This window comes from Macrobrachium nipponense, chromosome 5, assembly GCF_015104395.2.
Source record: "Macrobrachium nipponense isolate FS-2020 chromosome 5, ASM1510439v2, whole genome shotgun sequence".
In the NCBI taxonomy this organism is placed as follows: domain Eukaryota; kingdom Metazoa; phylum Arthropoda; class Malacostraca; order Decapoda; family Palaemonidae; genus Macrobrachium; species Macrobrachium nipponense.
Genome location: NC_061107.1, coordinates 13,677,878 through 13,693,441, shown reverse-complemented (window position 1 = coordinate 13,693,441; position 15,564 = coordinate 13,677,878). Strand labels below are relative to the sequence as shown.

General features: G+C 48.4%; 1 protein-coding gene across 2 annotated transcripts in view; it reads right to left on the bottom strand.

Annotated features, from left to right (window-relative positions):
- Window positions 1–15,564, bottom strand: part of LOC135215213 (muskelin-like) — a 62,830-nt gene that overhangs the window by 14,542 nt on the left and 32,724 nt on the right. For both annotated transcript variants that reach the window (XM_064249714.1, XM_064249715.1), the window contains 2 exons: window positions 14,255–14,400; window positions 13,703–13,813 (listed from right to left, as the gene is read on the bottom strand). In XM_064249714.1, coding sequence (XP_064105784.1) covers window positions 13,703–13,813; window positions 14,255–14,400 — 257 coding nt within the window. The remainder of the gene's footprint in view (window positions 1–13,702; window positions 13,814–14,254; window positions 14,401–15,564) is intronic.

The window sequence follows — 15,564 nt, the reverse complement described above, 5'->3', positions numbered from 1 at the left end:
TATGACACACTTATTCTTTGAAAAAAAAAAACATTCATGAATGCACAATTTTTTTTCTATTAAACCATTGACATGTTCTTGTTGAACGACAATGATGTAGCGACTGCAGTACTTCGTGCGCTTTTACCCTTAAGGTCTTATAGCCTCACTATCCAAGCTCATGTGGGCTTCCGTTATGATGTTCTAACAAAAAATGCTAAGGCATTCTTTGACATAGCTCTTCTAGGGTCTTTAAATGCACACCATAAACTCTGATTGCAACCCTGCAACTGCTTCTCTTCTGCAGGTAAAATATATGACAATTTTGCGAAAATTGCATTTTTCCTAACTACAAACCTGAGGTCCTTTAACAATAGGAAGTAGCTAAGCGGCAGCTGGAACGGTCGTAAGCTTCGAACAAGGGGAGAAACAGTTAGTTAACTGCTTGTCCGACAGTCGCGCGCCGCGCGACTGGGAGGTAAACAAATCACTTTTGCTTTGGCCCATGCAAAATACGCAGAGTGAGGGGTGGCATGAGGAGGGACTATATGTAAAGGACTCAGGTTTGTATAGTTAGGAAAAATGCAATTTTCGACAAATTGTCATTTTGTTCCGATACGTATACAAACATCGGTCCTTTAACAATAGGAAGACTCACTTCTTGGTGGGAGGATCTGAGTCTTTTGATGAACAGACTGGTGTTCGTCCATCCCTGGAATGCCTCCCTGGTCGTAAGAGCGAGGGAGGGATCCAAGCCTCTGTCCGATTGATCGGGGTGTGCACCGCAGGATCAATGGTCAGACCTCTGGGCCGAGTACTAAGAGAGAGGCAAGCGTATCTCTTCGTACCAGCAAGCAAGAACTTGTTCCTGTTTGCAAGAGGAACATAAAGTATGGGTTGTCTCAAGCTGGCATCCACTTCCTCCCCCTTGTTGGAGGAAGTGGTGGATATACGCTCCTATCCCTAGTGAAAGGGATAGGATGGGGCTCTGTTGAGTAGCTCACCTGCATCTTGTCCTTATCCAGCATGGGTGACGACCGTGTCCCTCTAACCACAGGTAGAGGGGAAGAAAAAAGATGGGAAGAGGAGCCAGTCACACTCTCATTCACCATCCATTCTTACGGTCACACCAGGACTCGATGCTGTTCAGCCTGCGAGGGTCTGGGTTTCGCTACACAACGTGTTGAGCAGCCACCACGGGTCCCAAAGGAAAAAGATCCAAGGACCTGTGGGCAATATCCCGAAGGTAGAAGGAAGGGCATGTGGTCTGGTTGGACCAGACCCCTGCCTTCAGTACCTGCGCCAAGGAGAAGTTCTTGTGGACAAGGCAGCATCTCCTTCGCATCGAAGGCGGTGAAGTCCATTAGGGAGGGGATTGTGAACGACTCGAAACCAATCGTCAGGGACCGAAGGGTTCTGAGTTCTTCGCTACGAAGTTCGGTACGAAATCGAGCGTCACGGATCCCCATCCCCTGGGTGCCTGACTTCGCAGGAGAAGTCATGCAGTTCCTCAGAGGAAAAGAAGGAAATAGTCGCATGACCTATCCTCTTCTCTACTTCGGTGATGTCAGTACCCCACCCAACTGGTCTGTCCGTTAGCAACGAAGTCTCTCGCATCCTCCTATCCCCATGCAGCGAAGTTCTCGGTAGTGGATAGGACACCGACACTCCATGGTGGGTGTCAATGGTATGGGTACTGTGACAAGCTATTAAAACGAAGTAATGGTTGCTGTGTAACAACCGAACTAAGTCAACAGCGTAATTCGTAACTGACTCGGGCGCTCTGACAGCTGCCGACCGACTGCGTTCGGTAGGAGGCAAGTTGTCAAAGCATCCGAGTAAGTCACGTGACCTTCGCCTTTAAAAGGGTAGGGTTATGCCGAGAGACCAAACCAATGATGTATTTGTTTGTCACCATTGCCGGACAGCGAGGTGATGATTCTCTAAGGCATGTACCCAACAGGCGAAAGTCAATTGCCTTCTAGAGACCTAGGTCCCTGAAGGTAAAACATCTCATGTTTGTTGAATCTCAGCTAAGGAGAAACAACACTATGTACCGTTGAAGACGAAGGTAGATATTGAATGCAACCTACGTCTTCACATATGAATCGAGAGAAGGATCTCAAGATTCATAACCTGTGCTTACAAATGGACTGAAAACGCTACCCGCTATTTCATTGCTGTCCGGTGAGAAGTCGTAGTTGCAATGAAAGCGGGGCGTTCTTCGGTAATGAAAACACAGGTGAAAGCCGCCTGAAGAACTGCATTCTCATGGGCTGAACATTTGGAGGTAGAGCTGTCAGGTCGGAGAGTAGGCGATGTCTTTCTGACACATCTTGTAATTCGGGTTGAACAATGAACAAATTGTACACCTACGAATACGAGATATTTTGAAGACAAACTCAGATGTCTGCAAAATCATTCGCATTATCGCAGTGCGATGCAGCGGGAGACTTGTACAGACTTCTGTTACCGTGCGGTAAACAGAAAGATGCAAGAGTCCAAGAGATATCTCTGTTGAAAATTCTCGCAATGTCGAAGGCGATGGAATCTAGCGTCACCGCAGTAGATGGTCCTTCATTATTGCGAGAATCCCCGTTAATCAGAGACCTAAGTCCATGATTGTTAGGCAGAGATACGGTTCGGTAGTCAATCAAGCAGGGGAGAGAGAGACATACATGACCGTGAATCTCGGAGGCCCAGCTGATACTGAGCTGCTTATATCAGGCAGTTCAATACGCAGTGGTTGAGCCTGCTGACTCGTCATCCTGAGTTGCCAGGTAATCCATTATTCCACGAAGGAATGCGTTCGGCTAGAACTACCGAGCATAAAAGATATGCTCGGGCAATTATATTTAGGCGAAACGAATTCGGTAAATATAAAAGTTGAAATGGTGTTGTCGTGACAAAACCATAAGTATATAAAACTTGAAACTGAAAACTCCTGGGGAGGTTGCAGGCAAACCCCGAGTTGCAGTTCAATTATAATACTTCTCGTCTAAGTCGCAATCCGTAGAAACTAGGATATGCGCCTACCCCTCGGACAATTCAAACTGCTTAGCAGAATCAGGTCGCGAGGTTAATATCGTAGTATATTTGTAGGATTCTGAACAACGATCTCCATCCTAAATTCTTTCCTTCAAGAAAACAATAAGGATTGGAGATCGACCACCTTCGTTCTCTATCAAAGAGAGTGAGGGAGAAGTCTTCCTCGAAGGAAAGCTTCAATGGTGAACAGAATACTAAGACGATAGTTCAAGCCAAACTGGATATTCCCGTCCGATCTCCTCTATTCCAGGTTGGTCGCCTACTGTGAGATAGTTTCTTTCAGCAGCAGTCTTCTTCACATGCTAGAAATTCCAGGAATTCGAGCATAGGCGAGGTTCCCGATTATCGTGTAACATATCGGGGAGGGTTCTCGTCTCGCTCACTTTGGACCGTGGTCTCGCGTAAGTGTTTGAAGATCGTAAAAACTCGAACACTCTGAATGCGCTAGAAATTCCGTAGAATTCTAAGCAGTCTGCGAAACCCCCACCGAATTCGTCAAACGATATCGGCTGGTGGTCCTCTCGATTCCCGTAGAAATCGAGAATGGAGCAGGATTCCTCCTCAACGACCGGGGCTTACGTCAGGTAGGACCCGAAGGTCCCCCCGGTAGCGCAGTCCCGAACGTGGGATCCCCTACAAAGAAATCTCTGTAGGATCCTTCCCCTTTCCCTCGTAGCCGTAAGGAGAGAGGGAATGGGGAAGGAATTGGATACTCGCTCGCCTTCCCAGTGGAACTAGCAGTTGGAGAAGAGTAGGAGCAGCCATCGCCTTGCGGCGATGGCCTCTCAGAGTCTGGGAAAACGTATCGTCAGGAGAAAACGTTTTTCCCGCGGAGGGTTACGAACTCTCACTGTAGGTAAGGGTCTGCCGCCACTGTGAACGTCGTCTGGGTGGGGCTGATCGACACCTGACAGGAGAGAGCCGATACCGTCCTCCGACTCATTCCAGTCCTCGTCGAGGTCGAAACCTCTCAGGAGGACCGAAGGAGTATTTAAATACGGTGTCCGAAGACACGTAGAAAACGCCGCTGTCGCAGTAGAGGAGGTGGAAGTAGCTTGATCGACCGCCAGAACTGAGAGAGCCTTTCTTGTCCGGAGACGAGACACTGGTTCGAGACAGAATCGGCAAGCTCCGATCGCGGCAGACCCACCGTCGGTTTGGGTTCCCTCTCGGGCCCCAAAACGACTCGAGCAGAGACGTGGGCTCTGCTGGTGGGAGCGGCAATCCTTCCGCAGGGTCATTATGCTGACGAATCAGCTTAATGACTTCTGCAAATTCCTCTGTATCGGGAGTAACCGCGTCTTGCGGAGTAGGACCGTCCAGTCCCTCCAACAAGAACAGATCCCTAGATACTCCTCCTTCAGAAGGAGGAAGAGCGGCAGACCCCTGACGGTCGCCTCCAGCTAATTGCGCGTATGTCCTGGTCGGTCCCTAGAACCGTGCCTGGTCCATACGGCGTCATAGCGGGGTCGCGAGCGGCGCACCTCTCGCGATCACTCATAGGTACCTTGCTCCTCCCGGCGTAGCCCGAGGAGGTTGAAGGTACAGGAGAGGCAGACCTGACGCTCCCCCCTAGCTCGCTGGCAGGACCAGCGTGCTTGGAGGGCTGCTGCTGATCGTCAACCCGCGGTGGCGATCGAGCAGCAGGCCTAGCCTTGCCGTCGCCTGAGGCGAGAGGCTTGGCTGAGAACGTCGACGCTGATCTCTAGCGTCAGGCGAGCTGTTGCTGGTTACCGTCTCCGCCCGGTCCCGATGGGAGCGGCGTCAGGTGACCTGCTAGGCTCGCTGTCACGGTGAGACCGGCGAGCGTCCTCTCGGCGCGTCGAGCCGCTGGTACAGCCGTGGCTGGTACCGACGGCCGCGGGGACCCCTTCCTCGCCTCAACCCGTTATGGGAGAGGCAGACCTGACGCTCCCCCCTCGCTCGCTGGCAGGACCAGCGTGCGTGGAGGCTGCTGCTGATCGTCAAACCCGCGGTGACGGTCGAGCAGCAGGCCTAGCCTTACCGCTCGCCTGGGGCGATTGGCTCGGCTGAGAACGTCGAGACCGATCTCTAGCGTCAGGCGAGCTGCCCGCTGGTCACCGTCTCCGCCCGGTCATCGGGAGCGGCGGACGGGGTGACCTGCTAGGCTCTGTGTCGCGTCGAGACCGGCCAGCGTCCTCTCGGCGCGTCGAGTCGCTGGTACCAGCCGTGGCTGGTACCGGCGGCCGCGGGGACTCCTTCCTCGCCTCAACCCGTGGCTGATCAGCGACCGTCACGTTAGCCCGAGCAGCCAGTTGATCGCTGCGAGAGCGTCCACTGGCCTGGCGAGAGTCGTGTGCACGACTCTCGCCAGTCTTCTGCTCCGCGCCGCTGTCTTGACGGCGAGCGAGCTCGGGCGTCAAAACTTGGCTGGACGGTCTTCTTGGAAGAGCGTCCACTCGGTGCTTCTCGCGAACGAGAAGCGGCCGAGACGGAACCTGGTTTAGCGGCAGACCCGCTAGCACCATGGTGAGGACGACAGACCGAGGCTGGTGCCCTCTGGTCCCCGTCGACTTTCTTCTTTGCAGAAGAAGCGACGGGCCCCGTTCCCGAAGGAACAGGAGGACCAGCAGAAGAGCTCCCCAGCTCGCCTGAGCGAGCCGGGCCCTTAGAAGATCCCGAAGGAGTCTTCTTAGGGGGGAAGGAGGCAACCTTCTTCTTCTTCGGCTGTTTGGCCTTAGAAGTCGAAGGGGAAGGTCTTCTTCGCCAGGCTCCGCAGGACAGACGTCAGGTCTTCCATCCAGGAGGGAGCCGGGGCAGTTTGCCGAAGCAACAGGGCCCGACTGCACCTGTCCGGAAAGACCTGAGACTGTGACAGCATCACCAACAGCAGGAACAACAGGAACAGGTCCAGGAACCGCAGGAACATCTGAAAGTGAATGAGCAGCAGGCACCTGATCTGAAAGGGAATGAGCGGCTGGGACAGCAACAGGTACGGCAGGCACGGCAGGTACCACAGGAGAGACAGGCGTCCTGTCGGCAGCTACCGTCATCCTCGGCACTGGCGGCAGGTCCAGGGGGGTACTCTTTGGGCAGCGGCAGTCCGGGGTCGGCAATACAAAGAACCCAGGTGGCGTGGCACCGTCCTGATTGGCACGGCAGGAATTGGTTCTGGATTGCAGCCGTGGGTGTTACCGACATGGACATGTGGTGTGTACACCAGGTGCGGTGACATCTCATATGCTGGTGTCGAGATTTGGTTGTTGTAGTGGTTACCGTATCATGAGTGACCACTGACGACCCCGCCAACCGCTGAATCAACCCCTGCAGTCCCAGCGACTCTCACACCTGTCCCAGGTCGTCCTCGCTGATGGCAACCTGCGGAAGCAACAGTCGGGTTAATTAGAGGGCTTCCTCGCGCCTGGGGGGAGAGAACCCCACCCAGCGCGGACGGAAGACCCCGAGTACAACTGGACGTCCGTTACCAAAGGAGTCACTGGACTTCCGATGACTTCTTGTGTCCTCGTACAGCACCCACCTGCGCCTCTGACGAATGCATACACGTTACACAGGGCTCGTTGCGGGAGCACTCTCGCCCCCGACAACGAGTACAAACCTCGTGAGGATCTACATCTACATTCAAGGTCGTCTCCCACGGATGTAGCACCTGCGGTAACATAGATAGATTAGTAAGAGGGGTTCCCTCACGCACGGGGGGAAGACATGCCCCACCCCGAACGCAAGGAAGCCCCCACATACAAAATACAATGAAGAAGCTGGAGCGGGGGGCAGGAAGGAAGACGAAGAATCGGCTACCAACTTCCTGGCAGACCTTCGCTTCCCCCACCCCCGCACAGCAGTGAAAAGTAATATGAAAATGAAACAGAATACTGCCCCTTGCGATTCACTTCATAGAAACTTAAAGGAGAAAAGATCAATTCCGGCCCGGGTAAGAACGGAAACTTGATCCAATAATATGATGCTATCATAAAATATATATGAAAATGAAACAGAATACTGCACTTGCGATTTCATTTCACATAAAAAAATCGTAAGGATCAATTCCCGGGGTAAGAACGAAAATTGATCCAGATTAAATTCATGCAACCAATAAATGTGAATGAAAAGAATATTGCAATTGCGAATCCACTTTCATTGCATTCTATATACAAAATTAAAAGTTCGTGCCGAGCGCATCTACACTCTCGGTAACGAACGCACAGGGCAAAAATATAATGAAAAAAGTACTTACCTTTTTCAAACTTACACCCTTTCGCCCAAATACATGACTCGGCGCGAGCGCGCCCGCCCTCGGCACCGAGACATAATTCAAGGGTTCATAATTAAGTAATGAAAATGAAAACAGTGTACTTACAGTTTCATTTTCAAGTCAAACAAACCATTAGTAGAAAACACAATATAAACAAAGCATACGACGATGAAGCGGGCAGAGAGCGATGACGAACACGTCCTTCACACCCGCGGCCGAAAGCAAAAGTGATTTGTTTACCTCCCAGTCGCGCGGCGCGCGGACTGTCGGACAAGCAGTTAACTACCGTTCTCCCCTTGTTCGAAGCTTACGACCGTTCCAGCTGCCGCTTAGCTACTTCCTATTGTTAAAGGACCGATGGTTGTATTACGTATCGGAACAATTCAAAGTTCTCACAGGACATAAAGTTCTTTTCCATTTCATTCCCAACTAATTGAGAAAGGCCTTTTACTTCAAAAGTCTAGGCCAAGGTCTCGAGGGGTTTTCATTTTTTGCTAGAAATAAAGGTTTTAAAGGACAATACAGCCGAATCCTTCTTAAAACCCACTCTAGAGTCAAGCGCTTGCAGCTCACTCACTCTTTTCGCAGTGGCGAGAGCTATTAAGAAAATGCATTTTTCTAGTCAAGTCCGGAAAGTAGCTTTATCGGGAGGTTCAAATCTCTCCGACATAAGGTATTTGAGAACCACATCCAGATTCCAACTAGGGGCGAGAGAAGTTCTTAATTTTTTAGTTTCAAATGATCTAATCAAATCATGCAGATCTTTGTTATTCTTTATGTTCAGGCCCCTATTCCTGAACCCAGCTGACTAACATGCTCTTATAACCTTTAAGGTTGACATGCCAGATGAGATTCTTCTCTTAAAAACAAAAGAAAATCAGCAATTTCGGTCACAGAGGTATCGGAGGAGGACAGCTTCTTCGCCTTACACCATCTACGGAAAACTTCCCACTTCGATGGTATATCGCATGGTTGAGGACCTTCTTGCTCCAGCAATTGCTTTTGCCGCTTCGCGAGAAAAGCCTCTCGCCTCTGACCAATCTTTCGATAGTCGAAAGGCAGTCAGAGCGAGAGCGTGGATATTTTTGTGATACCTCTCGAAGTGGGGTTGTCTGAGCAGATCTGTCCTTTCGGGAAGAGATCTGGGGAAGTCCACTATCCATTCCTGTACCTCTGTGAACCATTCTCTTGCAGGCCAATAAGGAGCGATCAATGTCATCCTCATTCCTCCGAGGACACGAAACTTTCTCATTACTCCCCCAGCATCTTGAATGGGGGGAAAACACATACACGTCTATGCCCAATCCCAATCCTGAGCATGGCATCTATGGATAGGGCTCTGGGATCGTCCCCCAGCGAGCAAAAGTTCTCCATCCTCCTGGATAGGAATGTTGCAAACAGGTCCACTTGCGGCTTCCCCCAAAGAGGACCATAGTTGCTGGCAGACTTGTGAATGAAGGGTCCACTCTGTTGGAAGGACCTGGTTTTTCCTGCTCAGTCTGTCTGCTCTATCTTCCCTCCTTGAACGAACCTCGTCAGGAGTCGAATCCTCTTTCTTCTGTCCATATCAACAGATCCCTTGCTAGTTGGTAAAGGGAGAAAGAGTGTGTCCCCCCTTGTTTTCTTATATAAGCCAGAGCCGTGGTGTTGTCCGAGTTGACTTGGACCCACCACGCCTCTGACTTCGTTATCGAAAACTGCAGTGCTAAGTGCACTGCTAAGAGTTCCTTTGCATTTATGTGCCAGGCCTTCTGTTCTTCTGTCCAACTGCCTGACACTTCCTTCGTCCTAGTGTTGCTCCCCACCCCGTGTCCGAAGCGTCTGAGAATAACACTAGGTGAGGGTTCTGAAGGGCAAGGACACTCCTTCGTTTCTTCTCAGTGGTCCTAACCACCATCGTAAGTGGTTTTTGATACTCTCTCCTATAGGAAAGGTATCCAAAAAGATCTCCTTTTCTTCTGTTCCAACTCCTTCTGAGCTGGAACTGCAAGGGTCTCAAATTCAGTCTCCCTAGAGAGATGAACTGCTCCAGCGAGGAAAGAGTGCCAGAAGACTGAGCCATTCCCTCGCTGAGCTTCGTTCTTTCTCTAGGAAGACCGAGATTTTCTCCAACCCTTTCGAGATTCTTTCCTGGGATGGATACGCTCGAAAACCCCGAGAATCCATCCGAATCCCCAGATAGACGATAGTCTGACTGGGGATTGTGTGAGACTTCGAGGTTTACGAGCAATCCGAGAGATCTGGTCAATTGAAGAGCTATCTCCAAATCCCTCCCCAAGCACTTTTGTCTTGTCTGCGCTCTTATAAGCCAATCGTCTAGGTAAAAGAGATATCCTCACCCCTTTCAGATGTAGCCATCTTGCTACGTTTCTCATCAACGCTGTAAACACTGAGGAGCCGTCGAGCCCAGAAACACAAAGCTCTGAACTGATAAATCCTTCCCTGCACCATGAATCGAAGATATTTCTTCGACGAATGATGCAGGGGGACGTGAAAGTATGCATCTTGCAGGTCGAGGGAGACCATCCAATCTCCTGGACGGAGAGCAGAGAGAACCGAGTTGGATGTCTCCATGGAGAAACTTTGTCTTCTCCACGAAGCGATTCAATGCACTCACGTCCAGGACAGGCCTCCATCCCCCCGAGGCTTTCGGCACCAAAAATAGGCGATTGTAAAAACCTCGGGAGTGCGGATCCTGTACTACCTCGATGGCCTCCTTCTCCAACATTTGCTGCACCAGTCCAAGAAGGATCTCTCTCTTTACAGGGTCTTTGTATCTCGCTGACAGCTCCCTCGGAGTCGTCGTCAATGGAAGGTCTGTTCTTGAAGGGGATGAGGTATCCTTTCCTCAGCACTTGCAGGGACCAAGAATCTGCTTTCATTGAAGCCCCATGCTTCCGAGAATCCCAGAAGTCTGGCCCCTACTGGTGATTGGAGGACTGGAATCTCATTTTGCGTTCTTCTTTGGAACTCTAATGGAAGATCTTCCTCTTTTCTCTCCTCCTCTCTTCCTTGGGCTCGGCTAAAAGCTCTACCTCGAAAGGGCTGTTGGGCAGGTGTTGGCTCCCTCTTCGAGACAGAAGCAGCTGGCCTAGGCTTCTTAGCAGAATGCACCAGCAAATCCTGTTGTTCCTTCTCAGTAAGCGTATGGGAAATGTCCTTTACCAAACTGAGAAGGAAACAGCTGTTTAGACAGAGGGGCGTATAAAAGAGAAGCCCTCTGTACTGGAGAGACTGCTTTGGTAAGAAAAGAACCAAAGACAGCCCTCTTCTTTAATACTCTGTCCCGAACAAGGATGCCACTTCAGCCGATCGTCCTGCACTGCCTTGTCCATGCATGCCAAAAACACTATGCAAGACTTCTGTTTCCAAAAACTGAGGTCTTGAGTCTTGTTGGCCAAAGCCCCAAGGGACCAATCTAGGAAGTTAAAAACTTCCAAGACATGGAATATTCCCTTGAGGAGATGGTCCATTTCAGACATTGTCCAGCTTGTTTTGGCTGCTGGAAGTGCATGCCTCCTTGCCGAATCCACCAAGGTCGAGAAGTCCGCTTCAGCAGATGAGGGAAGAGAAAGTCCCATAGATTCCCCCCCCTGTGCTATACCAAATCCCTCTCTTCCCTGATAGCCTGGAAGGGGGACAGGTAAACACAGTCTTCCCCGCCTCCTCCTTGGTTTTAAGCCAATTCCCGACCGACTGCAAAGCCCTCTTCATTGAAATGGTCGGTTGCATCTTCAAGAAAGAGGAAGACTTCGCAGCCTTCGTACTCGAAAATAAAGACCGAGGAGAAGGAGGGGCAGCAGGACTCAGAGACTCTCCAAATTCTTTTAACAAGAGGGCTGCTAGTATCTTATCAATCAGAAAGACCTGCCCCCTTGTTTTCTTCAGAGTCCGAAACATCCTCTAATTCCGGTTGAGTTTTATTCGGAGAAGAGTGTGCGACCGGAGGACTCCTCTCTCGGGAATGCACAGGGCTTGCAGCAACACCGGCTGCAACCTGACAAGGGCTACGGTCGCTTGTGCGACATCTTGAGTCCCTGCCAGGAGAAGGCCGATGTTGTTCTTTTACCCTAAGGCCCTCCTGACAAGGACGACGGCCGCCTGTGCGACAACTTTCGTCCCTACCAGGAGAAGTCCTTAAATGTCGTTCCCTTTTTTCATGATCAATTCCTTCCCGACAGGGGCTACGATCACCTGTGCGACACCTAGAGGCCCTGTCAGGGGAAAAATTGATCTTGAGAAAAAATCCCAAAGAGGAGCCTCCAAGTCGTTTCAAACTCCGATAACTCATCCAAATCGTATCTGGGTTGTACAAATCCTTGCGCCTGCTTTCAGGCGCTCTAGACGCTTTACATCTTGTTTCAGCCGCTTCAGGCTTTGCAGGCGCCTTGCGCCTCCATTCGGACGCTTCAGGCTCTTCAGGCGCTTTGCGCCTCGTTTCAGGCGCCTCAGGCTCTTTAGGCGCTTTGCTTCTTCTTTCAGGCGCCTCAGGCTCCCTAGGCTCTTTGCTTTTCCTTTGAGGCGTTCTAGGCTCTCCAGGCGCTCTATGTTTCATATCAGGCGCTCTAGGCTCTGCAGGAGTTAAATATTTCCTTTTAGTCACTTCAGCTTTTCAGGCGCGTGCGCCTCAATCCTTTTACTTGAAGAGCTTTACGCCTCATTTCAGGCGCTCCAGACTCTTTTCGCCTCGCCAAAAGAGTTCCAGGATCTTCAGTTACTTTGCGCCTCCCTTCAGGCGCTTCAGGCGCTTCAGGCTCTTTGCGCTTCCTTTCAGGAGTTCGTCCGATTTCGGGAGTTCCAATTTTACTCCTCGATACGGACATCTCATGTGCTTTCTTCCTAGCAGGAAGTTTCCCTATACACATCTTGTCGCCTTGACGGCGTTTTGCGCTTGACAGTAGCCTGACGTCTGGCTGGCGCCAGGCTTCTGGCAGGCGCCTCGTCCGCGCTCTCAGATAGTTCTAAAGGACGGGATCTTTTGATAGGGAGAAAATCTATCCTTCCTTCTAGGCTGATCAGATTTAAGAACTCCTACTAGGGAAGATATCTGTTTCTGCATATCCTCTAACATCTTCGTAGCTACGTCTCTCTTTCAACCTCCGATGCAGGAGAAGCTTCTGAATATACATTCTTCTTCCTCTTTTCCGAGGATATTCTTCCGGAAATTCTTCAGGGCTTGAGTCGAATGAAGGAGACTTCCAAGTTCTCTTCGAAGGTCTCGACAATCTATCTGAACTCCATCCTTTTTTAGATGAGGAATCAGACGAAGAAAAACACTGTTTCAGGACGTCTTTCCAATGACTATCCTTGGCAGCCCGGGACGTTAACTACAGGATCTGCCGAGGGGACGCCTGACCGGTGGGGATTCTCTGAAACCTCCCTGCTGCTTTCGACATTTCTTCTCCACTGGTCTGGGAGCTTGAAAGAGGTCTAGGCCGCTGGAGAGACAGAGCCGATCAGACGCACCCTCCACTTCACTGGGAACACTTTCACTGCACTTACCTTCCAGTTCTTTAATTTTTGTTCCATATGTTTAAGCGAAGCTTTCAGACTCGCAATTTCCGATGTTGAGCTTGCCGAGTCCGATAATCGGGAAGGTAAAGCTGTATGGGAGGAGGAAACAATAGGGTTATCAATAGGCAATAGTCCGCTAACTGGCTCGTTAGAGACCGACCTATTACACTCTTGGAAGAGGCTTTCTAGCCCTATCTCTCTCCAACTTTCTTAGGTAGGAATTAAGCAACTTCCATCCTCCTCATTCAAATTCTTGCACTCATCACATGTATTCAATGAGAGCATACATCCCTCTACAATTTTTACAAGTGGTGTGAGGATCCACCGAAGCTTTCGCAGTCTCACAAAACAATTCTCATTCACACACACTCTGAACGAAATCGACACGTCAGACATTATGAGAAATTCCAAAGCCAAATCCAAAAAACAGTCCACAATAGTGTATTTGCCAAACCAAAGATCCAATACGTCACCAAATAGCAGTCCAAATGATCAACGGCGTAATGAAATTCGAAATTCAAGTCAGGAGGAAACTAGCAACGATGTTACTAGTACCGCGACAGAGAAAAATCTGGCTTAAAACTTGGTAATAGTTCCTATTCCTGCCACCCAGCGGCAGGCGGCGGGATCACCTGACCTACCTGTAGTGTGTGCCGCGAAATTTGAATTTCTGTCGGGACGACGGAGTCTATAGCTAAGTATATATCTGACAGGGAAGTTGAATGTATGAAATTTACTTCTCATATTTGGACAATTGTTAAGAGATGTGACAAGAGGTATCATTAAATTAATGTATAATAACACTAATTATGATTAAGCTACTTGTTCCAAATATTATAAAGGATGAAATACTATAAAGGATAAAATTAATCAATATTCTTTATATTAAATAAAGTAACAATGAAACCGTGAACAATTTCAGACACCAACCTCTGCATGAGTATCTCTAGATATGCAGGTCCACTCTTGAGAGGGGATGTGATAGGACCAGAGGTCACTCAGATCTTGCATTCCGTCCCATCCACCAAAGAGGTAGATTGTCTAGATGAGGAAAAAGTAACAATGAGTTTAATTTCAGGCATAACTTGGATAATTCTTGCCATAAATGTCAAAAAATATATTGTGAAAGGTGTTAAAACATTTTTTTTACTTATAATAATGAAAAGTTTTGCTATGCATAAAGTATGTCAATATGCTAAGAAAAAATCAGATTACTTACGCTATAGTCATTTAATTTGGAAAATGTTTTTTTAAATAAAAGGGATGTATGAAATATATGACACACTTATCTTTGAAAAAAACATTCCATGAGCACATTTTTCTATTAACATTAGTATTACAACTGTTCTGGTGAGAAATATCTATTACCTAGCCTATTCAGTGTTACAAAAAGAAAGAACATTACAAATCAAACATGAGAAAATGCATTGGACATAAGTTCCCAAAACAATGTTACCCATTGTTTTGGGACTTTATATTCACCTGAGTATTTGTGTCGATACACATTTGATGACCACCTCTCATGCCAGGTCGTTGGTGACCACTCACAGACCCCAAAGGCGTAGGAATAATGGGCGTCCATTGTGGTTTATATTCTTGCTGACTAATGTACTGCTGGAATAAGCCCTCTGAAATAATATCCAGCGTAAGATTTTAACATAAGATTATAGCAATTGGAGTCAGAAAACTACAATAATCAAAGATTGTTACTTTATCAAATTTGCAATAAGACTGGTCCACATTAACATGATGATGGTTAATCTGAAAGCCTTCCAAAGCCTGTGTTTCCATGTACCAATAGCATAATGAGAAATATATATACTATATAAGTAAAATAACCTACTTGATGGCCACACTAGATTTCTAAATAACATCAGAAAAAAATGATGTTGGACCTAACTAACTTACTGATTTTTCACAAAGAAATAAGGGTAAGAGAAGGGATATGACTACAGAAAAATACTAAAATAAAAAGTACCAATAATATGATATTGTTATGATACAATAAAGTTTGTTCATACTTACCTAGCAGATATATATATAGCTGTATTTTCTGAAGTCCGACAGAATTTCAAAAACTTCCGGCACTCACAGTGGTCGGCCAGGTGGTTAGTACCCATTCCTGCCGCTGGGAGGCGGGTATCAGGAACCATTCCCATTTTCTATTCATAATTTTTATTTCCACTGTCCCCTGAGGGGAGGTGGGTGGGTACTTAATTATATATCAGCCAAGTAAGTATGAACAAACTTTATTGTATCATAACAATATCATTTTGTTCATGAAACTTACCTGTCAGATATATATATAGCTGAATCCCACCGTTGGAGGTGGGAAGGGACAGAATAGAAGGATTTTGGGAAACAAATGCATGCAGATGATTTACATCTTGGTTCCACCTGTTAGCATAGCTGGCTTCGTGGTTACTGCTACGTAAGTCTGCTTGTGCTACAGAGGTGCCAGCGAGGTAGAAACCTATATAGCTGGTGCACTCCAGATTGATCTGTCAACAGGGGCGAGACCACGACGTGGACTAGACCATATTGACCATACCATGAGGGCTAAGAAGTAAAATAAATATATATATCACCACCTGACCAAACATAGCCAAAATTTAAGGTGTTAACTAAGGCTTAAAGAGTAAGAAGTCGCCGTTGTCGGCGACTCAACAACTAAATTAAGAGCTCTTCCTAACCCTTTTCTACAGGATAGGATGAGTGGTACTTCTTGCCCCCAAGATTGTGTCTGCAGACACGTATGGCCCTAGCGAGCAGCAGATCTCATATGCCATCTT